We start from the raw sequence: 21,746 nt of genomic DNA, 5'->3' as shown, positions 1-21,746 counted from the left end.
TCTTGCTTTAGCTATCTAAAACTCCGTGTTTCCAGTGCTTTGAGTCATACAAGAGAAGATGAGGTGGCCAGATCCTAGGAGCTAGCACAGGAACTAAAGTCTGTCCCTATGTGACGAAAAACCCCGTGTGCCGAGAACGACCAACCGGGTCGCAAAGATGACACACTTCTCTTGGACCCTCGTAATCCGATTGGTCATTTTCGGCACACAGGTTTTTCGTCACATAGGGACAGACTTTAGGAGAAGATTGACCCACGGCATTGCTGACAAGAGCTGGTACTATTCAGGTAAGGTCACCATGAAACGAGAGAGGCTTAGCATGGGATCAAAAGTCACCTGCTTACGGAAACCAGAAGGTGCAACTGCATGAGAATGTAAGTGCGAGGTGAGAGCTTGGATCTAATTGGATGTAACTGTTGAGAGCGTTACATGCCGAAGCGATCCTCCGTGTTGCGTTATTATGACGTGTAGTACGAAAGAGAATGACCTGTAACTACTCAATCTAACGTGTTCAAATTTGATGACGTGTAATATACCCGATGACATTTACCAAAGTTTCCTCAACTATCTACTTCCCCTTGCTCAAGGTTATAGAAGTAACCCAAGTGAAGGATGATGTATACTTCAGGCCTTTGGATTTACAATTTTTGCAATTACAAGCCGTTGTCCAGTGTCGCAAAAATGTCAACCAATCAACTCCTTCCAGCCATAGAAAGCATTGCTGATCCTTGTTTGTTTCCCATCCTTACGGATGGAATAGCTAGCCCAAGGGAACTAAAATTCATGGAGCTTGAGCTCGGAGAGGTCATTAACATACATCAAAATTGTCAACTGTGGCACACTACTGTTGAAAAGTTTGTGCAGGCCGTTTGGGCAGTTGTTCTTCGTCAATTCACACAAACTGATATTATTCAATTTGGGTTTCGGAGTATATCAACGAAGAGCTGCAGTGGCAATGAAGGCTGGGACTGTCCAATACAGCACTTGATGGGCCGCGTTGACCGAGATACAGTTCCGTTACAAATAGTATGGCAAAAAACAGTTTCAGGTGATTTTCATGCAACGCCCTTTAACACTGGTACTGTACTACAAAGTTTCGGAGATTTCCATCGAAGTGACTGGCAAACCAACGTCCAAATGCCAGTCATCAAAGGGAAACAAATGGAGGTAAATAACATGACTCCTCAACAAAACTATACTTACCTAGAATAGGATTACGAGATCTTGCTTATTGCAGATATAAACAAATACCAATCCAGGTTCGTGCTTCGCTATGCAACATCAACCCTATGCGACGCCCAGGCTCTAAATATATCGAGCAACATAGTGGTGGCTATCAGGACTTTGGCCAAGTCATCTGGAAAGACAATCAAAGACATTTCTCTCATCAGTGAGAAGAATTGGAAAGATATTGGGTCATGGAATGCTATGATCAAGCCAGCAATCCAAGATTGCGTGCATCATATCGTTGAGAGGCAAGCAGCGCTCAGAGGTAATGGAGTTGCCGTAGCCGCAAGCGATGGATCCCTTACATACAAGGAACTGAACCACCTCGCGACAATTCTAGGCGTCTACTTAAATAAGCTCGGATGTGAGCGTGGGACGTTTGTTCCACTTTGTCTAGATAAATCGCTTTGGGCTATCGTTGCTATGGTTGGTATTCTCAAATCAGGCGCAGCCTGCGTTCCCATGGATCCAACACATCCAACCGATCGCCTTGCTCAGATTATTCGAGAAACAAAAGCTAACGTTGTGATTGTGTCAAACCGATATAAATCAAGATTTAGTGTCAGGAACTCAATTGTGCTAGCAATGCCCTTCTTCCAGGAATTGGGGACACAAGGTCCATACGCAACGGGTGAACATGTATCAGTCCAGCCGCACGACACCGCGTTTCTGATGTTCACCTCGGGAAGCGTAGCGAAGCCGAAGGGCGTTATTTTAGAGCATGCCGCTATCTACTCGAGCCTAGAGGATCTTGTCGAAGTAATGAATATCACTTCCAGCACACGGTCACTTCAATTCGCCAGTTTCACATTCAACGTCAGTCTCGCTGACATTTTCGCGCCTATGTTGCGTGGGGCTTGTGTCTGCATTCCTTCAGAACATCACAGACTCAACAATCTACCAGAGTTTATCCGACATTTTAATGTCTCAGACGCATGGTTTACATCGACTACGTTGGCTCAGCTGAGTCCTACAGATGTGCCTGGTCTGAAACGCGTAACAATTGGTGGTGAAAGTATCACTCGCGACCAACTAGCTGTTTGGGCGCCAGAGACTGACTTGAATATCACTTATGGTACCACTGAAACTGCTGCTTGGTGCCTTTTCCACCCCTCGCTCTCTCCAGATTCTGATCCTTATAATTTGGGATACGCTGCTGGCGGAGCTGTCTGGATAACTGACCCATCCGACCCTGAAGAACTGGCGCCTGTTGGTTCGGTGGGCGAGGTATTGATCGAAGGCCCAGCGCTAGCCCGAGGGTATTTGAATGATCCTGAAAAAACAGCAGAATCGTTTTTAAACGCCCCAGAATGGCTGAGGCGCCTTAGGCCAGGTGGGCAGCGACGAGTGTACCGAACGAGGGATCTGGCCCGATACAATTCAAACGGATCTATCGAATTTGTCGGGCGAGAAGCAACCCGGGCGAAGCTAAGAGGGCACAGGATTGAGGTTGGGGAGGTGGAGATGCACATCAAGCAACTGTCTCGCTCCTTTAAAGATGTAGTTGCTGAAGTGGTGGTTCCAGCAACGAGCCACAGTGGTGGGCTGGTGTCAAATCCAATCCTGGTGGTTTTTATCTGGTCTGGAACCGGAGCAGCGCCGAAGGAGGCATCTCAGGCTGCATTTCCTAATCTCTTTGCGCCAACAACAGAAGCATTTCAATCCGATGCAGCCCACACACTGGCACGACTTCGCGACATTTTACCTGGTTATATGGTACCTACGACAGCCATACCACTTAACTTTATTCCTTTGACGACTTCAGGAAAAACAAACAGGCGTCAGCTACGAGAGCAGGCTTCGGCACTATCTCGAGAACAGCTGAATGCTTTTCTCTCCCCAGAATCCATAGTGCGACCGCCGACAAAAAAAGGGAATTAGTAATGCGTAAGCTATGGGCAGAACTTCTTGGGATTCCCGAACTGCACATTGGAGTAGACAGCAATTTCTTTGCTCTAGGAGGTGACTCAATCGCAGCCATGAAACTGGTCTCAATGGCCCGAAAGCAGTCGTTAACAATTTCTGTGATGAATATCTTCGAAAAGCAACATCTCTTCGAGATATCTGAGTCAGCAACGCCTATCTCTGAATTCCATGGCGAATCCGCAGAGCCATTCAGTCTCCTGGGAAATTTTGAGGACAAAGAGAAGATAATTCTGGAGGCTGCACATCAATGCGCAATCCAAATTGATGCCATAGAGGACATGTATCCGTGTACAGCCTTACAAGAGGGACTCATGGCTTTAACTTTGAAAAAGCCAGGTGCTTATATGGTACAAGTGTCATACGAGCTCCCCCCGATCTTGATATTGCCAAATTTCAACGCGCCTGGATAAGGACGGCAGCCAGACTCCCGATATTGAGGACAAGAATCATTCTCACAGATTGTCACGAAATGTTCCAGGCTGTGGTCCGGCAGAACCTAGAGTGTAACTCGGAGAATGATCTGGATCGTTACCTGGAAGCGGATGGCCAGAGGCCTATGCATCTTGGTAGTCCTCTTGTGCGGCTCGCTTTGGTAGAACAAGCTGACAGCAATAACCCGAAATATTTGGTATTAACAATGCATCATTCAATCTTTGATGGATGGTCATTTCCGCTGATTTTAAACCAGGTGGAGACAGACTATAACGATGGGGCGCCGCCAGAGAATAAAAACTTCAACATGTTCATGAAATACGTTTACGAGATAGATAAATCTGCATGCGACAGATTCTGGACATCAAGTTTCACAGACCTGAATGCGCAGAATTTTCCAGAAGCAGCTACGAAAGGCTATATTGCTGCCCCGGACACAGTGATTCAGCATCGTATACCGCTCAAAACCACGCAAAGAAGCAATATCACACTATCTACCATGCTAAGACTAGCTTGGGCAATTGTCATAGCAGATCAAACTCAATCGGACGATGTTGTTTTCGGCACAACGGTAACTGGACGCCAAGGCGCCGTCGCTGACATTGAGAAAATCATCGGTCCTACAATCGCAACGGTGCCTCTCCGTATAAAATTGGACATGCAGAAAACAGTGCAAGATCTCTTGCAAGCTCTACAAGAATACACTACTTCTATGATTCCATTCGAGCAAAGAGGTCTGCAAAACATAAGCAAACTGGGTCTTGATTCTTCCGCGGCTTGCAGATTTCAAAATCTATTAGTTATCCAGCCGTCTCCGCAACATATGGACACTGAGATCTTCAAGAGGGAATGGAGTAACTCCGGTACAAGCGCGGGCTTCTATGACTACCCATTGACATTGTCCTGCCAAATTTACGACAAGCAAATTGAAATTCGTGCAATCTTCGACGCCCACCTGTTGCCAGAAGCGCGCGCGCAGCGTATTTTGGAACAGTTCTCCTATATCCTCCAAAACATTCGTGATATGCCTCAAAAGCAGCTCAAAGAATTGGACCTGATATGTCCCCAAGAAGAACTCCAGCTGATGTTATGGAATGGAAGCTTGCCAGATAAAGTGGATTGTTGTGCTCACGATCTCATTCTTGAAAATTGCCGTACTAATCCGACTGCTGAGGCTGTTTGCTCATGGGATGGTACTTTCACATATCAAGAATTAGACGAGCTCTCTTCTGCTGTGGCAGCACATCTAGTTACCCAAGGCCTTCAGCCCGAGACTTTCGTTTGTCTGTGCTTCAATAAGTCCAAATGGACCACAGTTGGGATACTCGCAGTTATGAAAGCTGGAGGAGCTTTTGTATTACTGGAACCGTCATTCCCGCTTCGAAGATTAGAGCAAATTTGTAGTAACACTGGGTCGAGAATCATCCTATCATCGGCTGAACATGCGTTGTTGAGCGCAAGTTTGGCACCTACAGTCATCGTCCTTGATGACGGCACAGAACAGTGGAACAAACCTTACAACACATTTGAAGGACCTCGAATCAACCCTAAAAATGCTCTTTATGCTATCTATACTTCAGGGTCAACAGGAAAACCAAAAGGAGTCGTTATTGAGCATGCGTCATTCTGTACAGCAGCGAAAGCGCAGCTTAAAGCGTGGGGGATGGATCAGCAATCCAGAGTCATCCAATTCTCATCATATGCCTTTGATGCAAGCGTTATGGAGCATCTGAGCACCCTAGTTGCTGGTGGCTGTGTTTGCGTCATATCCGAGATGGATCGTAGGGACAACTTGGGAGAGGCATCAAGTCAATTACGAGCAAACTGGGCATGTTTTACTCCATTCTTTGCAAGACACCTGATACCAGAACATTTTCCAACGCTCAGGACAATATTACTGGCTGGGGAAACAGTTTCAGAGGCTGAAATAGAGCTGTGGGCGGATTACGTACAGTTGAAGCAGACATACGGTCCAGCTGAATGTTCACTCGCCGCTGTAAACCAACCGCAAATCAACACCAAATCCGATCCTCGCAACGTTGGATACCCCGGGGGTGTTCTTGTTGGGTGGTTGATCAGGAAGATCATCAAAAACTCGTTCCAATTATGTGCGTCGGCGAGCTTGTGATTGAGGGCCCAATAGTCGGACGAGGATACCTTGGAGAGGAAGAACAAACCAGAGCAGCATTTATCCAGCCTCCTAATTGGATCAAAAGATTTCGACAACGAAATCCCACTGGTCCATTCTACAAAACTGGAGACTTGGTTCAGTTTCAGTATGATGGGACAGTGAGGTACATTGGACGGAAAGATACGCAGGTGAAACTTCACGGTCAACGCATTGAACTGGGAGAAGTTGAATATCATGCGGCACAGTATTTAGGAAAAGCAGAAGTTGTTGCGGAAATTGTAAAATTCCGGAATACGGCTAGATCTGTCCTGGCTGTTTTCGTGAAGTACGCAGACAAGGCACAAGAGAGGGTCACAGATCTCCCAAGTCTCGAATTTATTGTGAGCATGACCGAGGACATGCGATCGCAGTCAATTGATCTTGTGATTGGACTCCGCAACTCATTGCCTAAGTACATGATCCCGAAATTTGTTTTCCCTATCGCTCACGTCCCATTGACAGCAACTGGCAAGATAGACCGAAAACGATTACGAGAGCAAGTGTCTCTGCTACCCGAAGACATAGCCAGCAACTATACAATGTCAACCAGCAAGAAACAAAAACCATTGACCTTTATGGAGAGAAACATCATGAATCTTTTTTCACAGGTTCTGAAAATAGACATGGATTGCATAGGTGTAGACGAAAGCTTCTTGGATTTGGGGGGAGATTCAATCCTTGCACTGGCCCTTGTTGAAGAAGCTCGCAAGAAGAATTGGACCTTTACCGTGTCCCAGGTCCTCACCGATGATATTTCAACCCTGGCAGCAGCAGAAGATCTTTTGCTTTAAGGTGCGTCCCTAAGTGCAGAGACGCACTATGTCGCGAGACAGGTTCACGCTTCGGACGTTCGGACATGCTTCCTATTAAACTTGGTAACGTGTCCGTGCGCGTGATGCGCGGATTCGCGTGATGCGCGGGGAACACCATATCCACTACTTCAAAAATGAAGCTATTAAGCCACGTATATAAGCTGTTATTATACGAATTTATAGAGGGGGAGTAATTAGATGCTTGCGATCAACTTGTACTATCTATATTTTGATGGGAGGTTGACGTTGCGGCCACGTGATGTGAGCTTTGATGGAGGAGCTGGAGGCTCTTCTTGAACTTGAGCACCAGCGCGAGCAGCCTCAACGCGTTTTTGACGCTTGTTGTTCGATGAGGTAGCTGCTGAAGCTCTCCTCTTTCCCTTTTGGGGTAGTTGTATAGCTTTAGCAGCGTCTCTCTCCTCCTTCTGGCGCGCGCGTTCAGCTGCTTTCTCAGCTCGCTCAAGCTCCCTCATCTCCTTGAGTCTCTGCCTCTCCACACGCCTCTCCTCGAGCTCATCTTGACGCTGCAGTCGAGCCTCCTCGCGCTGCTTCTTGGACCGTGCTTTTTGGAGTTTCTCCTCCGTCTCATCTCGCTCCCGTACTGCTTCTCTAGCTCGAGCCTCACGCAGCTTGCGAGGAGACCAGAAGACAGAGCCACCGTGATACTCCTGGCGCTGTTGAAGGTCAAGAGCTTTGCCCTTCTTCCTGTGCTTCTTTTTATGTTGAAGAGCCTCCTTTAAGCCCTCGTTCTCATGCTTTAAAAGCTCATACTGCACAGAGAGATGGTGAACGCTTGAGCGCAGCTTTCTTGCCTCATACTGATGGCTATCATTAACAGCAGCTCGTACTAGCCGATCGAGCTTTCTCCAGTCATGATCAGAGAGCCCTGACGATGAGCTTCTCTCAGCTTCTGGCGTGCTAGCAAATCTACGAAGGATAACGTTGGCATCCATCGGCCAGATCCCAGTGGCTTCGAAGGCCTTCAATATGAGGCTCTCTGTGAAGGAGGATATCCAGGCGCTCCAGAAGAGCGGGAAGAAGTCCCCTTTCTTGATTGGAATAAGGCCTTGAGCCTTATGGAGATGGTTAGTGAGCTCGTTAGAGTAGGCTTGAGAGAGTGGCTTGAACAGCACTACATCTAGCGGCTGGAGCGTATGGGTCGAATGGGGAGGAAGGATCATGAGGAGGATCCTATGGCGATCGCAGTACTTAATAAACTCCATCGTGAGGTGAGATCCATGGCCATCAAGGATGAGCAATCTCCATCTACCTGATCGTTGCTTTGTAGAGCGATCAAACACCTGCTCCAGCCAAGCTAGGCCTACGTTATCATTTGACCAGCCTGTTGGAGATGATGAGACAAAGACCTCATGTTCTCCTGCCTTGATATCTTCTACCCAACTCGATCGTATAGCTCCATTTTTAGCTGCGTAGATAAGGGCTGGAGGCAGCGAGCTCCCATCAGCGCAGCAGCAGGCCAGGACTGTCAGAAACTCGCGTGATCCATCCTGGAGAGATGCTCGAACCTCCTTCTTCTCCCATTGACGCCTGCTGAATATCCTCTTACTTCTGCCTATCAAGCCAATTAAGAAGCCCTTCTCATCCATATTGTATATATCTCGAGCCTCTAGGTGATATTCGGTGATCTTTCGATGCAGCAGCTCGAAGTAGAGTCTATACTTTGACTCAGAATCAGCCAGGTGGCGCGTACGATCCATGGCGCTGGTCCACTTTGAGATGAGATGGATCTCGTGTCGGTTGATGAAGCGAGTAACCCAGCTCTCGCTGAGCTGCTGATGGGCTACTTCTGATGAGAAATTCCTGATCATCTCTCGTGTAGGAGGAATGCCTCGCTTTGTGAGCTTTTCGATATATCTCACAAGCTCTAGCTCTTGTTGTGGGTTGAGTTTCTGCTGGTTGAAGTTCTTGTCTCTTTCTGAGCTTGTCTGGCCCTGGTGCCTTCGGGTCAACGTAGATCTCACAACACCATGCTTAGCAGCAATTTTAGTATACGAGAACTGTTCTCCTGGCTCTAGATTTTCAATATCTTCAATCGCAGCTTGAATTGGGTCCATATTGGTGGAGTTAACGTGTGTTGAAGGTGAAGGGGTTTGACGTGTTTTGGTGTTCCCCGCGCATCACGCGAATCCGCGCATCACGCGCACGGACACGTTAAGCTAGCTGACCGGGATGTTGATCACCCGGGGATGTTGATCACTCACAAATCCCAGCACTCTCACACAAAACACGTGTTGTCTCTCTACATACTCAATCAAAATGGGCGACCGTGAAGCAGCTATACAAGCAGCTATCAGCGATATCGATGCTGGTGTTTTCCTAAGTCAGAGGGCGGCTGCAAAGGCGTACAACATCCCGCAATCCACAATCTCAACGCGCATACGCGGCAGACAAAGCAACTAAGCCAGCCACATATACCAGCAGCGATTGACTCTAGAGCAGGAGGACTTCCTCGTACAATGGATACTCGAAGAAGACGCACGAGCTTTTCCTCCCTCCCACGCACGCGCACGAGAAATGGCGAACCGAATCCTCCGGATGAATGGAGACCACAGACCCGTAGGCAAGCATTGGATGGCTGCCTTCCTCAAGCGCAACCCACGCGTCGCATCTGTTGTAGGCCGAAAGATTGAAGCTGCTCGAGCTGAGGGAGCGACACCGGTACAGATACGCGCGTTCCTTGAGCTCTTTGAGAGGACTCGTACGAGGCTGGGTATAAGAGCTGAGGATATATGGAATATGGATGAGACTGGGAAGGCCTTAGGTGTATGTGCTAACACCAGAGTACTCGCATCTAGTCAGAAGAAGAAGGCTTACCATCAGTCTCCAGAGAACCGCGAGTGGGCGTCGGTAATCGAGTGCGTGTCGGCTACGGGCAAGAAACTTCGCTGTTCGGTCATTTTCAAAGGGAAGAGCCTACAAAGTACTTGGTTTCCAGCAATAATTCCTGAATAGCTTTACACAACGTTGGAGGATAGCTGGACATCGAATGCGATAGGAGTTGAGTAGTTAGAGCGGGTGTTTCTACCCGAGACAGCTCTACTAGATGATCGTTGGAGGATGCTAATCCTCGATAGCCACGGTAGCCATATAAGTCTGGATTTTCTATGGACTTGTAAACAGAATAAAGTCTATCTTCTGTTTCTACCTGCGCACGCTTCTCATATCTTACAGCCTCTGGATCTCTTGGTTTTCTCGGTTGTAAAGAGATTTTACCGCCAGCAAATTCAGGCTCTCTCGTACCTTGATGACGCCGCACCAGTAAAGAAAGAGCGCTTTATTACAGCTTATTATCACGCAAGAGAGCGCGCAATTACTAAGAAAGTTATCCGGGCAGGATGGGCTACTACAGGTATCTGCCCATTCAATATTGACCGGGTAGTCAATTCATCTCAAGTAACTCAACGGCCTATCACTCCACCGCGTCAGGATCAACCTCAATCTACTCAGAGTTATCTCTCTACCCCTCACGGACCTCGTGAGGTTTTTGTAGCGCAGCGGCAGCTTCACAAGGACGAAAGTCTTGGGCGAAAGACTCATCAATTCATCGAGAAAGTTGGCAAGGCACTTGCTACAGCAAATATACGCGCAGCACAGCTAGAAACAGAGAACAGAAGACTCTATAGTCAACTTGAGGCTCTTAAGCCTCAACAGCCACGAAAGAAGGTTCGTGTTAACCTAAATCAACGCTTTGCAGATGTAGATACAATCATGGTTGCCGTACAGGCCTCACAGCTTCTTCAGGCACAGCGCGATGTTAATGCTGAGGAAAAGGCTGCAGAAAGAACAGCAGCTGAAACAGCAGCTCAAACGCTTCAGTCTATGTGTACAGAGTGGCAATTGCGACTACGTTGAGAGAATAAACACGTGTTTTGTGTGGGAGTGCTGGGATTTGTGAGTGATCAATATCCCCGGGTGATCAACATCCCGGTCACCTAGCTTATCCCTTCCTATGTGGCAGAAAACCCGGTGAGCCGGAATCAGCCAATCAAACATAGCATCGTGCCGGAATATCTGCCGACTCTACGCTTTCATTGGTTGATTCCGGCCCATCAGAATTTCCGCTATACGGGGAGGGATGCTACTCCTTGTAATCTCTAATAGACAGAGGGTGCCGTTGAAAAGTCGATTGAAGAAGTCGACGAGACAATAAATAAGCATGCCAACACCACAGTAATCGTTGTCGGAGATAAGTTGACACGGGAAATAGGAATTGGAGAATCTCTTAGTTTTGTTTGCACATTAAGCTAGCTGACCGGGATGTTGCGTGCGTGGGAGGGAGGAAAAGCTCGTGCGTCTTCTTCGAGTATCCATTGTACGAGGAAGTCCTCCTGCTCTAGAGTCAATCGCTGCTGGTATACGTGGCTGGCTTAGTTGCTTTGTCTGCCGCGTATGCGCGTTGAGATTGTGGATTGCGGGATGTTGTACGCCTTTGCAGCCGCCCTCTGACTTAGGAAAACACCAGCATCGATATCGCTGATAGCTGCTTGTATAGCTGCTTCACGGTCGCCCATTTTGATTGAGTATGTAGAGAGACAACACGTGTTTTGTGTGAGAGTGCTGGGATTTGTGAGTGATCAACATCCCCGGGTGATCAACATCCCCGGGTGATCAACATCCCCGGGTGATCAACATCCCGGTCAGCTAGCTTATCAACCCACTAGTTACTCGGGCCCAAGGATGGCGTCCCGCCACCCATGCTGCGCATGGGCCCTCGCAAGCTTAGGGCCCCTGAGCTTAACGATAAACATACGCTCAACAATAATATCACTAACGTGGTTCACAAGCGAGTCGGCCACCCAAGCGGGTCGGCCACTTTGCACCGACGCGTCAACGTCAACACTATAGCACGTAATGACTCAACAACGCACCTCTCAAACTTTATATTCTGAATTAGATCTTCAAATTGCGCTTTTTGATATCCAATCAAAACGTGTTAAAAGTCAAAGACGTGCTGCTTCTATCTATAACGTGCCTCGAACTACTCTTCAAGACCGATGCGCTGGAAAGCGCTCACGACGCGATTGTGAAGCCAACTCAAAGCGTCTTACTAAGCTAGAAGAGGAGGCTATAGTTGGGCGTATTCTTGAAGAGTCTACGCGAGGATTTGCGCCTACAAAGGCTGACGTTCGAGCAATGGCTGATAAACTATTACATGAGCGGGAGGGTAACCCTGTTGGCAAGAACTGGGTCGATAACTTCGTTAAGAGAACCCCTGAGCTCCGTACGCGCTGGAGCCGTCCATATGATCACTAGCGAGCTGCTTGCGAAGATCCAGCAGCTATCCAGCGCTAGTTTGATCTAGTCAAGACGATAAAGCAGAAGTGGGGTATTGTGGACGACGATATCTACAACTTTAATGAAACTAGCTTTATGATGGGCAAGATTTTATTACAGTTAGTGTTGAGAATACAGTCCGTAAGTGACTTGGTGGTATCAAGCGGAGGAGTAGTCACATGATTGGTGACACGTGCAGGTGGGTCCTAGCGGGGAGCTTGGACGCAGCTGCACGCAACACGGATCTACGAACGTGTGAATAGCTCCTTAGTCAATACAATACGAATCTGTACCACCACTACCGTTGTGCCTTAGAGAGCGCTCTATTAGGTAGTCATACTACTACTAATAGTGTCAGCTTCTCAATAGTTAGTTATCATAGGCTCAGAAGGATATGGCAAAAAGAAGCGGATACAGCCAGGCAACAGAGAGTGGGTTACTGTGCTCTAAGGCGTGGGCGCGTCGGGTCGCCAGCTACCCCCCTTCATTATCTTTGCGGGCAAGGTACTTATCGACGTCTTGTTCAAAGACCTGCCTACCAACTGGGTTCTTGAAGTTAGTCCTAATGGCTGGACGAACAATCAGCTTGCTCTTGCCTGGTTAGAGCACTTTGATACCCATACAAAGAGGCATACTGTAGGTGGGTATCGACTGCTCATTATCGACGGCCATGAGAGCCACTGCTCGGTCGAATTTCAAGATCTTTGCAAGGAGAAGAATATTATTCTTCTCTGTATGCCTGCGCACTCGTCTCATCTATTACAGCCCCTTGATGTCGCCTGCTTCTCGCCGTTGAAGCGCAAGTACGGCGACGCTGTTTCGGGCTTGGCACGCAACCGCACCAACTATATCAGTAAGGAGACCTTCCTACCAGCCTTTAAGGCTGCTTTCGAGCAGTCTATCACGAAGGAGAACATCCAAGCTGGGTTTAGAGCCGCTGGCTTAGTTCCACATGACCCACAGGCTGTGCTATCAAAGCTTGATGTGGTGGTGCAGACGCCAAAACAATCACCACAACGGGCAGCTACCTGGGAGGCGCAGACACCACGCAACGCGTGCGAAGTCGAGGCTCAAAGTACTCTTATTCGACAGAGAGTAAGAAACCGCCCTGGGTCTTCTGCAAGTTCTCTTGACGAAAAGATCGCGCAGCTTAGTAAAGGTGCGCAACAGATAGCACATGAGATGGTGTTACTGCGCGAGAAAGTAGGTAGCCTTGAAGCCGCTCTAGATACAGCAACAAAGCGTAAGAGCCGTAAGCGGCGATACGTACGGACAGAAGAGACTCTCACTATTGGTGAGGTACAAGAAGTACTAGCTGAACAGGCAGATAGCCGTCGTGGTGGTGGTGGTGAGAGTGCGTCGAAGAGGGTGCGAGGAGATAGGCGATGCGGGCGTTGCAGCCAGACTGGACATAACGTTCGTACCTGCGCGGTTGTGATAGATAGTGCAAGTGATAATGTCGATTCTAATAATTAATTTGGCATATCGCAATAGTTTATTAACTGTGATAAAAGTCCGTTATAATGTCTTGAAGTTAACGCGCCGGTGCAAAGTGGCCGACTCGCTTGTGAACCACGTTATTCGTAAACTTCTACAGCAAGAAATACAAATCTTTTTACGCAGAAAAATGTCACGACGTACCAGAGCACCTACTAGTTACGAGAGATCCTCTAGGGAAATAGCTGACGCCGTTGTTGAGCTGAGACGCCTCCGCAAGCCCAACCTCTCAGAATACGCGCGACTGCACAACCTTCCTGTTACAAGTAACCAGAGATGCCAACAATCAAATCAATCAATCTGAGGCCGCTGATTGAGATTGATTGAAGTTTCATGAGGTCGCGATTGAAATTGATTTGATTGAAGCTGCTTTAGAGTCGTAATTGATTGAAGTTTTGATGCTCTTGATCATGTTTGATATGCGATCTAGGGCGATCTTATATAGCTACCTGTTGAGAATATCTGGGTTCAGTCCAGGTAGAAGGTGCTTGGGGGTCACATGATGTGCTGGTGTGGCAGGCACTGCCCGGTGGGCAATGGCATCCACCACAACAGCCTGAGAGGAGGAGAGATAACACGATAGTCAATACAATACGTTGTAGCCACCCCGCCTTGTCCCTCCTCCCACTCGGTTATCCATAGTAGTCATACTACTAGAGGGACCTTGTTCCAATACTACCTCTAGTTATCCTTCTCCCACTCGTATATATCGTAGATTCTGATCATCTCCTGATCAGTAAGGCTATCCTCCTGGCTATAATGAGGCTTGAATCCTGCTCTTCTCCAACTGCGGGTACATTGGATAGCCGCTAGCAGTTGAGACCCGATCTTCCGCCTGCAGGGCTCTAATAGGTCGCCAAGATCGCTGAACAGGCGCTCGCATTGACAGCTACTAGCTGGTATAGTGAGTAGATCGATTGCCAATCGTGATAACTTTGGATATCGCGATCGCAGGCTGATCCAATACTTAATTGGATTACCCTCCTGCTCAAACTGCTCTTTTGTCCACGCTGGCTCATATCGCCGCCAGCAATTAAGCTCGTCTATCTTTGATATATCCACCTCGTTTGCAGGCTCAAAGTTGACGAGCGCAGCGATCGCGTCGTCGATACCGCCTGATCGCGGCGGCCTCGGGCGCGCGACTGGCAGCGATATAGGCTTATATCGCGCCCACAGTTGCTGCAACTCTGCCTCGTTTGAGACAATCCAGTGAGGCTTCTCGCGCCAGCTATTTGAGCAGTAGTTCTTGTAGTATGGGTGGAGGCAAGTTGCGCTATAGTAGGCGGGCGAGGCATCGAGTTTGGTATAGTAAGCGGTGGCCTTGCGCCAGGCAGCTTTGAGGTTGATCGCGAGGTGATCTTCTGGAGCCTCAGGATGAGCGTTGAAGTCGACGTGATCGTAGGTCCTGAGTATCGCCTCGTAAGCTCCAAGTACGTATTCGAATACTGGGATAACCTCGTATATAGCTCCAAAGCTTCCTTGTTTACCGCGCGCCTCAAGGCGTTTTGTAGCCTCCTTGAGCGGCTTCAACACCTCGATATACTCGGTTATCACCGCCCAATCTGCTGATTTTAGCCCGCCAGATCGCATCCAAGAGGGCGCGTCGGGTAGCTTGTTATCGCGCGAGTGCGCATATGCGTCGTCGCGCGCGGTGCGATCGATATGAGTGTTGGCGTATAGGTTGAAGGTTTCTGACAACTGAACTGCGCGCTCAAAGGCGTCGTGATAGCTGTTCCATCGCGTAACAACAGGCTTAATCGGCTCTAGTATTGTTTTTGTGTGCGATCGATCGTTGACTGAGCGCTGAAGCGATGCGAACAAATCATGTTGCTGAGGCGTTTTGATGTAGTTGAGGATATCGATCAGTACTCCTAGCGGGCCGTCTCTTCGCCAGTCTCGCAGGTATCGCGCCTCTGTATCATGTTCGTCAACAATGTCGTTGTTATACGCCTCCTTGTCAAGTCCAAACATGATCGTCTGGCCCACAAGGTTGAGCGTGTGAGGTGCGCAGCGGAGGCGGCGATAAGGAGCTTCGAAGTCGTATAACTCGCTGAGTTTGGCGACAGCTCGATCGTTTGAGGATGCGTTATCGAGGACGAAGTAGCCTAGCTTAGAACGATCAATACTAAACTGTTGCATCGTCTTTGCAACTATATCAGCAATCCGATCACCGCTGTGAGCGCCGGTAAGCTGCGGTAGCGCAATAGGCAGGTCCCTAATGTTACCACAGGCGTCAGCGTAATGAGCGACAATACCAAAAAACCCTCGTTTGCTACCCTTTGTCGTCCACCCGTCAAAGCTGATATGGATCTGACTAATTGATCGCGACAGATCGTTGACAACCTGCGGTTCAAGGTGGCGATAGAGCCTCATAACAAAGCTCGCGACGCTAGTACGACTCACCCATAGAGCTTCTGCCGCCTCTGGATTGGCGTACGCTATCATCTCACGGAAAGCTGGGGTCTCAAACTCGCGGAGAGCGTGGTTGTTATCAACTAACCAGCTAATAGCAGCATATCGAAAGCCTTGTACGTCGAAGTTTCCGATCTGATTTGCGACCTCCTGCGATACAGCAACCCCGCTATCGCTCAGTAATCGCAGGGACGTCTGACCTCGAGGTAGCGCAGCCCTGGCGAGCTGGCCCTGACGGTTGAGGCGGTGGCCAACTCTGTTCTGTGCCATGTGAGTTATCGCAGCAGTTGTTGATAGCGTCACCTCTATCGTCTGCTTCCCCTCTGATTTCTGATGTTTATAGCAATGCCTGCAGATCCAGAAAGTCCTCTGCGGATCAGCTATTAAGGCGAGGCGATAGCCGTGCTCAAAGACCCAGCTTTTCTTGCCCTTGAGCGTCCTCAGCGGCTTCATAAACCGCGGTATATGAGCCCAATCGAGGCCATCGTGCCTATCCTCAAAGCGGCTATCGAGCTCGCCTCCATCGTAGTTATCAGACGCCTCAGTTGAAGCCTCTGTAGCAGCTCGTGAGCCCTCAGTTGGCGGATCGATCGCGTTATCGGGCAGCAGGTTGCGCAGCTGCGATTCGAACGGAGCCTCATCTGTAGCTTGGCTAGCTGCAACCTCGAGGGCTTTGCGCGGTGAGGTTCGTACAGGCAGCTCGGACTGCGATTGAGAGTTGTTGTTGACTTTGACGCGTTTATTTGGCGCAGCAGCGCGATCAGCAGCGCGTTTGGAGGCCTTCGGAGGCATAACGGATAGTTACAGCGCGTAAGAAACTTAGAAATGGCGATCGCGATGGGCGCTGATATAAGATATATGTTGAGAATATCTGGGTTCAGTCCAGGTAGAAGGTGCTTGGGGGTCACATGATGTGCTGGTGTGGCAGGCACTGCCCGGTGGGCAATGGCATCCACCACAACAGCCTGAGAGCTTGACACATGACACGATAGTCAATACAATACGTTGCAGCCACCCCGCCTTGTCCCTCCTCCCACTCGGTTATCCATAGTAGTCATACTACTAGAGGGACCTTGTTCCAATAATATAGGCTGATGTTGAACGCTGATAGTATGTTGCAGGGTAACCGTGCCAAGGCTTAGCTTATTACTAAGCTAAGTCAGCTGCGCTGACACTCGCCGCAGGCGAGTGCCGACGCTCCATACAATATTACTGTCCCTGTTGGAAGGCCTTGTACGATCGTACGGTGAATAACAGTAACTAAGGTAATCTTGTGTATTGGTATTCCGGTGTATGATGATTCTACGAATGTGGGGGCTACGAAGGTATACATAACGTTGGGTCCGAGTTGGGCCGAAGTAGGATCGAGGCGGTACATTGGGCCTCATTAGGCGACACACCGTGTGTATGCCAACAGTCCCAACGATATTTTTTCAACTACCTTTGATAAACTATTAAATAACAACTCAACAACGCTAGTTATTATACTGGTTTCCATATGCTTGTAAACCTGCAGCACGCATCGATGCCCACACACGTTGTAATTGCTCATGTACTGGTTGGTAAGCTTGGAAATGCCGCTTCTTTTTCATAATCGGCATGCCCTTCATCTTCGAATATTCAAACTTAAGCTGGCCTAGCTCAGCTGCAAGCTTATTTTGAACCATCTTTCGTGCTGAATGGGAGTAAATAACTCCCATTGAAGATTTAAGAATCGTACGGGTCCTTTGTTGGCGTGATCGCCGCGATTGTGCAATCGAAGTCATGGTGCGCAGTTCACCAATTGCTTGGTCTCCAGCAACAGACATATTATACGCTCCAAATAGCGTACGTTTTACGTTCTCGCTAAGCTCCTCATTCTCCAGACAATAGTCAATATTACGCTTAAGCGTCCGGATTGTTAGAGGCGTGTTTAGCTCTGGTGGTGGTGGTGTTCCATCTATAGTAGCGTTGCTACTACTATCATTACTACTGCTACCAGTATCTTGGCAATCAGTATCCCAATCAGCAAAATCTCTCTGTATATTATTCTTGACGCGCTTGATATCCAATGGATATAATCCTGAGTCCTGCCAGCCCTTTTGTATTGTACGGGACTTGAATGTGTAGGCGCGGATTGACTCGATAGCAGCTAAGAACTCAACCTTGTTGAAAGCTGTAGAGCCTGTTCGGGTTGCATAATCAACAGCCTGTGCGTGCCAGTGCTTGTACGGCTGGAAACAGCCTACATCAAGCGGTTGGAGAAAGTGAGATGTATGTGGAGGCAGGCGATAGGCAATAACCTTGTGATCCTCAAGGACTTCTAGAAACTCTTGGGTGCAGTGTGAATCAAATCCGTCGAACAAGAGCAGCCGATATACCCCTTGAATGTGCTTCTGGCTCTGTTGTACGAAGTTCTTTACCCACTCAACACTTAATTGATCGTCTGTGTAGCCACTGTCGCTGTGCGCAATAAGGTAATTATCAGGTAAATCGGTGAAGTAGCGCTCAAGGAGTGCGTCGCCTTCAATAATAATCATTGGTGGGATAGCGTGGCCTGCGGCATTGACGCACTCGGTTACAGTCAATGATGTACGATCATCAGGCGTCGGTAGATATACACGGCGGCGAGGTTCAAAAGTAATAACCCACTGATCTTTTCCAATTCCAATGCGAAAGCCAGTCTCGTCGAAGTTCCAGATATCTGATGGTGGGATACCATGCGTCTGAATCATGTCAGACTATCCACTATATATACCTTCATGCTACAACTGCAGGAAGGTCGGCCTTTTTGTAGTTCGACAAATCAGACTAGTAAAGGTGTCAAACCACTTAACAATGGAGTCTGAATCATGCGCAAGTGCGCGATTAAGATTAAGAGATCGCTGTCGTCGTACGTGAAGCTCAGGTTGCCGTTTGAGCCATTGTTTTGCCCATCGCGAGCTTGCAGTTGGTGGAGGACCAGGACCATCATGAGCTTGTTGAAGAAGATAATTGACACACGATACAATCATAGGCAGTCGTACACAAACGCCAAGTTCATCAAGACGTGCGATATAATCGTATAGTGCACGGTCTTGCGCCTCAGTAAGCTTGTACGTGCTAGAGGGACGCTCAGAGCGTGTTGGGCGGCCCTTTGATCGGGCGAGTAATCGCTGGTATGGGACGCCGTGCTCGCGCGCCAATTGCTTAAAATTAGGCTTTGGGATATCTTCAATAGACTTCAAGATCTCCGAAATGCGATCATTAACTAAGATTTGCGATTGGGCCATTGTAGGGGTTATAAGAAGGGATTTGAGTAATAGAGTTGTGAAAAAATATCGTTGGGACGGTAATATTGTATGGAGCGTCGGCACTCGCCTGCGGCGAGTGTCAGCGCAGCTGACTTAGCTTAGTAATAAGCTAAGCCTTGGCACGGTTAAGCCGGATCAGAAGGTTGCTTACTAATCGAAACTCAACACCGCTAATCTATCACTCCATCGATATTATCTACAGCCCAACAACCTCATGAAATACCTCGAAAACCGCCCTGCTATTAGTACATGATCAATCTAATCAATCAATTCAATCAAGAACAGGGCCTCGATTTGTTCTTGATTGAGAAAACACTATAGGCGAATTGATCTTGACTTGTTTGAGCTTTTGGATCAAGAATCAATCAAGTCAATCAAAAAGCTTGTTTTTTGGCATCTCTGCAAGTAACAGCAGGAAGGATACCCTCTCCCTGGGTATGACAACAAATGGTTGGGAAACCACTGGGGGTCCCAAGGGACAGGATGATCAGAGCCTCGCGATGATCATTACCTTCTGACGTGGGCGTCCATAGGCCTTCAGCCATCTCGTCACTTGTCAAGGAGAAAATCCTTCTTGTTACTTGTAACATAAAAATGAAGGGATCGAGGCCTACAAGATCTTCCGACGGGCGGAGCCTCAGAGTGTAATTCGTTCAGTAATTAGAGACAGTGCACATTATCTCATGTGGCCGGAACAACTGTACTGCTTACTAAGTACAGTAATAACTTTTCTACTACTACTACTACTACTACTACTACTACTACTACAGCAGCAGCAGCGACAACATTAACAACAAAATGTTCGCCCACCTACCCAGTTCGTAATGGCGCCCTCCCCCCTTCCCTTTGCGTTTCCCCCGATACGGAGGCCATGATGGTGGCTGCTGCGGGGGTTGCGCCCCGTATGCTGCGTTCTGAGCATGTTCGAAGGGTAAAATCCGTCCCTATGTGACGAGAAACCCGTGTGCCGAAAATGACCAATTGGATCGCAAGGGTGACACACTTCTCTACGACCCTCGTAATCCGATTGGTTATTTTCGGCACACGGGGGTTTTCGTTACATAGGGACAGACTTTATGCTGAAATGCACCACTCTACTAGCTCAGCTATCGCTTCAGAGACATCGTTTTGTCGAGGTATTTCGTGCCCACCCTTATGGTCGTAAAGTCTCCTGAACCTCGGCTCACACAGTTTGGCTAGCTGCATGCTAGATGGGCAAATCGGATCTCTGGACCCATATATATGTACCGTCGGTATTGGAAGAAGGAAGTCTGGCAGTATTTTGGCAAAATCCAGCCCAAAAATTAGGCTTTCTTCCTTAGAGTGGACAGTTTCAGTGTTAGCTAGAACGGGACAGGCCCATCTGTCCTGTCCTCCGGCAAGGATCGCAGAAGACGTCGACTGTGCAAAGAGGGATTGTTGACATCTCTCAGATATTTGCCAAGCCTCGTCTGGTACCTTAAATCCTATGTCTTCAATAACTGTCAAGGATATCGAGCCGCAAATGAATATTGCTATTTTGAACGGAAAAGGTGTTCCTGGAGATGCTCTTCGATGATAGAGCCAGAGAGTGGAGATAAGGTCACAGCCTTGAGAGAACATCATTACACCATCATAAGGGCCTGACCGAGCGATCAGATCCAATAGCCAAGAGTGCGCTGCCTGTATATCTGCCGGAGAATCTCCAGTCTAGAAGCGATAATAAGGAGGGGAATAGAAAATATCGATTCCGGCAGCTGGCGCTGATTGGCAAGGCCCGTCTACGAAGTCGAATAAAATAGGATGGCTAGAGAGTTTCCTTCTGAATGAAGCTGTTTCCCTCATGAATTAACCAAACCTATGTCTAACAGCTTTCGATAAGAACAAAACAGAGACACGTACCTGTCTGCGACTTGAATATTTTCGCACTGGAGCCTTTTCCATGAAGACAAAGGATCTTCATGGTGAGGTAGTATTCTCGATACCTTGATGTGAAACCGGTCTGCCTGTTGACCGTTGTTGTGCCAGAGTCTATTTCGCATTCGGCATAAGATATCTTGGCCTGCAGAAAATCGTAAGCCTTGAAAAATTCAAGGCTAGTGACTATAGCCCCAAGAGATACTCCGTGGTAAATTATCTATCACGAAAAAGTCCTTTTTATGGTGTTCTGTTCGCTTTTGGTGCGTTCGCTGGGGTTCGCCGGATCTGAATGTCGAGAAGGTTGTCGTCAAGATACTTTCGGCGTGTATAATGTAAGGCTAGCCTAATCCCAAAAGAGAATATAAGGTGCTCAATCAATCTGGAACTATGCTGGTTGGAAAAAGCCGAGGGGTGAAGGAGGGGTTCTTTTTTAAAGTTTGCAACTAGAGAGAAGAATCATTGATGGCTTAGCTGGGCTTCCTTTTTCTCGTCTAGCCTTGGAGGTCAAATCTTGTCTCCTTGTCTTTACATTGCTATTTAGGCTTTAGCTTTAATCTGTCATTGCTACCAGGGAGCTCAAACTAGCCAGAGCTAGGCTATGCTGGAACCGGACAGCTAGACTCCGCAACAATCAATTCAATCCGGTCACTCTCCTAGACCCACTTACCTATCTAGGTAGGGCTTAAACTCCTATAGGTAACTACTAGGCTTAAAGCGGTAATCAATCAATCCAATCTGAACCTTCTAGGACCCACTTAATTGATTGTTGCGGACTGTGCGGACAGCACTGGTAATGACGTGGAA

The 21,746-nt window shown here is 48.1% G+C and overlaps 9 protein-coding genes across 9 annotated transcripts; 5 read left to right on the top strand and 4 right to left on the bottom strand.

Annotated features, from left to right (window-relative positions):
* Positions 1 to 681: 681 nt before the first annotated feature.
* PtrM4_142960 (uncharacterized protein) lies at positions 682 to 2,555 on the top strand (the record flags this gene model as incomplete). The annotated part of the gene is made up of 3 exons (XM_066109614.1): positions 682 to 1,167; positions 1,213 to 2,486; positions 2,537 to 2,555. 3 exons carry the CDS (start codon positions 682 to 684, stop codon positions 2,553 to 2,555), a joined length of 1,779 nt encoding a protein of 592 aa, XP_065960536.1.
* A 651-nt stretch (positions 2,556 to 3,206) lies between these two features.
* Positions 3,207 to 5,516, top strand: PtrM4_142950 (uncharacterized protein; the record flags this gene model as incomplete). The annotated part of the gene is made up of 5 exons (XM_066109613.1): positions 3,207 to 3,500; positions 3,632 to 3,781; positions 3,842 to 4,037; positions 4,116 to 5,366; positions 5,473 to 5,516. The coding sequence occupies 5 exons, from the start codon at positions 3,207 to 3,209 to the stop codon at positions 5,514 to 5,516; spliced, it is 1,935 nt and encodes a 644-aa protein (XP_065960535.1).
* Positions 5,517 to 5,691: 175 nt separating this feature from the next.
* Positions 5,692 to 6,546, top strand: PtrM4_142940 (uncharacterized protein; the record flags this gene model as incomplete). The annotated part of the gene is made up of 1 exon (XM_066109612.1): positions 5,692 to 6,546. One exon carries the CDS (start codon positions 5,692 to 5,694, stop codon positions 6,544 to 6,546), a length of 855 nt encoding a protein of 284 aa, XP_065960534.1.
* Positions 6,547 to 6,785: 239 nt separating this feature from the next.
* Positions 6,786 to 8,642, bottom strand: PtrM4_142930 (uncharacterized protein; the record flags this gene model as incomplete). The annotated part of the gene is made up of 1 exon (XM_066109611.1): positions 6,786 to 8,642. One exon carries the CDS (start codon positions 8,640 to 8,642, stop codon positions 6,786 to 6,788), a length of 1,857 nt encoding a protein of 618 aa, XP_065960533.1.
* Positions 8,643 to 8,844: 202 nt separating this feature from the next.
* PtrM4_142920 (uncharacterized protein) lies at positions 8,845 to 8,988 on the top strand (the record flags this gene model as incomplete). The annotated part of the gene is made up of 1 exon (XM_066109610.1): positions 8,845 to 8,988. The coding sequence occupies one exon, from the start codon at positions 8,845 to 8,847 to the stop codon at positions 8,986 to 8,988; it is 144 nt and encodes a 47-aa protein (XP_065960532.1).
* A 1,967-nt stretch (positions 8,989 to 10,955) lies between these two features.
* PtrM4_142910 (uncharacterized protein) lies at positions 10,956 to 11,099 on the bottom strand (the record flags this gene model as incomplete). The annotated part of the gene is made up of 1 exon (XM_066109609.1): positions 10,956 to 11,099. The coding sequence occupies one exon, from the start codon at positions 11,097 to 11,099 to the stop codon at positions 10,956 to 10,958; it is 144 nt and encodes a 47-aa protein (XP_065960531.1).
* A 340-nt stretch (positions 11,100 to 11,439) lies between these two features.
* PtrM4_142900 (uncharacterized protein) lies at positions 11,440 to 13,364 on the top strand (the record flags this gene model as incomplete). The annotated part of the gene is made up of 3 exons (XM_066109608.1): positions 11,440 to 11,809; positions 12,314 to 13,216; positions 13,357 to 13,364. 3 exons carry the CDS (start codon positions 11,440 to 11,442, stop codon positions 13,362 to 13,364), a joined length of 1,281 nt encoding a protein of 426 aa, XP_065960530.1.
* A 676-nt stretch (positions 13,365 to 14,040) lies between these two features.
* PtrM4_142890 (Dimer-Tnp-hAT domain containing protein) lies at positions 14,041 to 16,563 on the bottom strand (the record flags this gene model as incomplete). Its single annotated transcript, XM_066109607.1, has 1 exon — positions 14,041 to 16,563. The coding sequence occupies one exon, from the start codon at positions 16,561 to 16,563 to the stop codon at positions 14,041 to 14,043; it is 2,523 nt and encodes an 840-aa protein (XP_065960529.1).
* A 683-nt stretch (positions 16,564 to 17,246) lies between these two features.
* PtrM4_142880 (uncharacterized protein) lies at positions 17,247 to 19,022 on the bottom strand (the record flags this gene model as incomplete). Its single annotated transcript, XM_066109606.1, has 2 exons — positions 17,247 to 18,476; positions 18,648 to 19,022. 2 exons carry the CDS (start codon positions 19,020 to 19,022, stop codon positions 17,247 to 17,249), a joined length of 1,605 nt encoding a protein of 534 aa, XP_065960528.1.
* Positions 19,023 to 21,746: the final 2,724 nt, after the last annotated feature.

The sequence above is a fragment of the Pyrenophora tritici-repentis genome, chromosome 8 (assembly GCF_003171515.1).
Source record: "Pyrenophora tritici-repentis strain M4 chromosome 8, whole genome shotgun sequence".
Classification (NCBI taxonomy): domain Eukaryota; kingdom Fungi; phylum Ascomycota; class Dothideomycetes; order Pleosporales; family Pleosporaceae; genus Pyrenophora; species Pyrenophora tritici-repentis.
The sequence above is the reverse complement of the archived record's forward strand: the minus strand, read 5'-3'. Positions and strand labels throughout refer to the sequence as shown.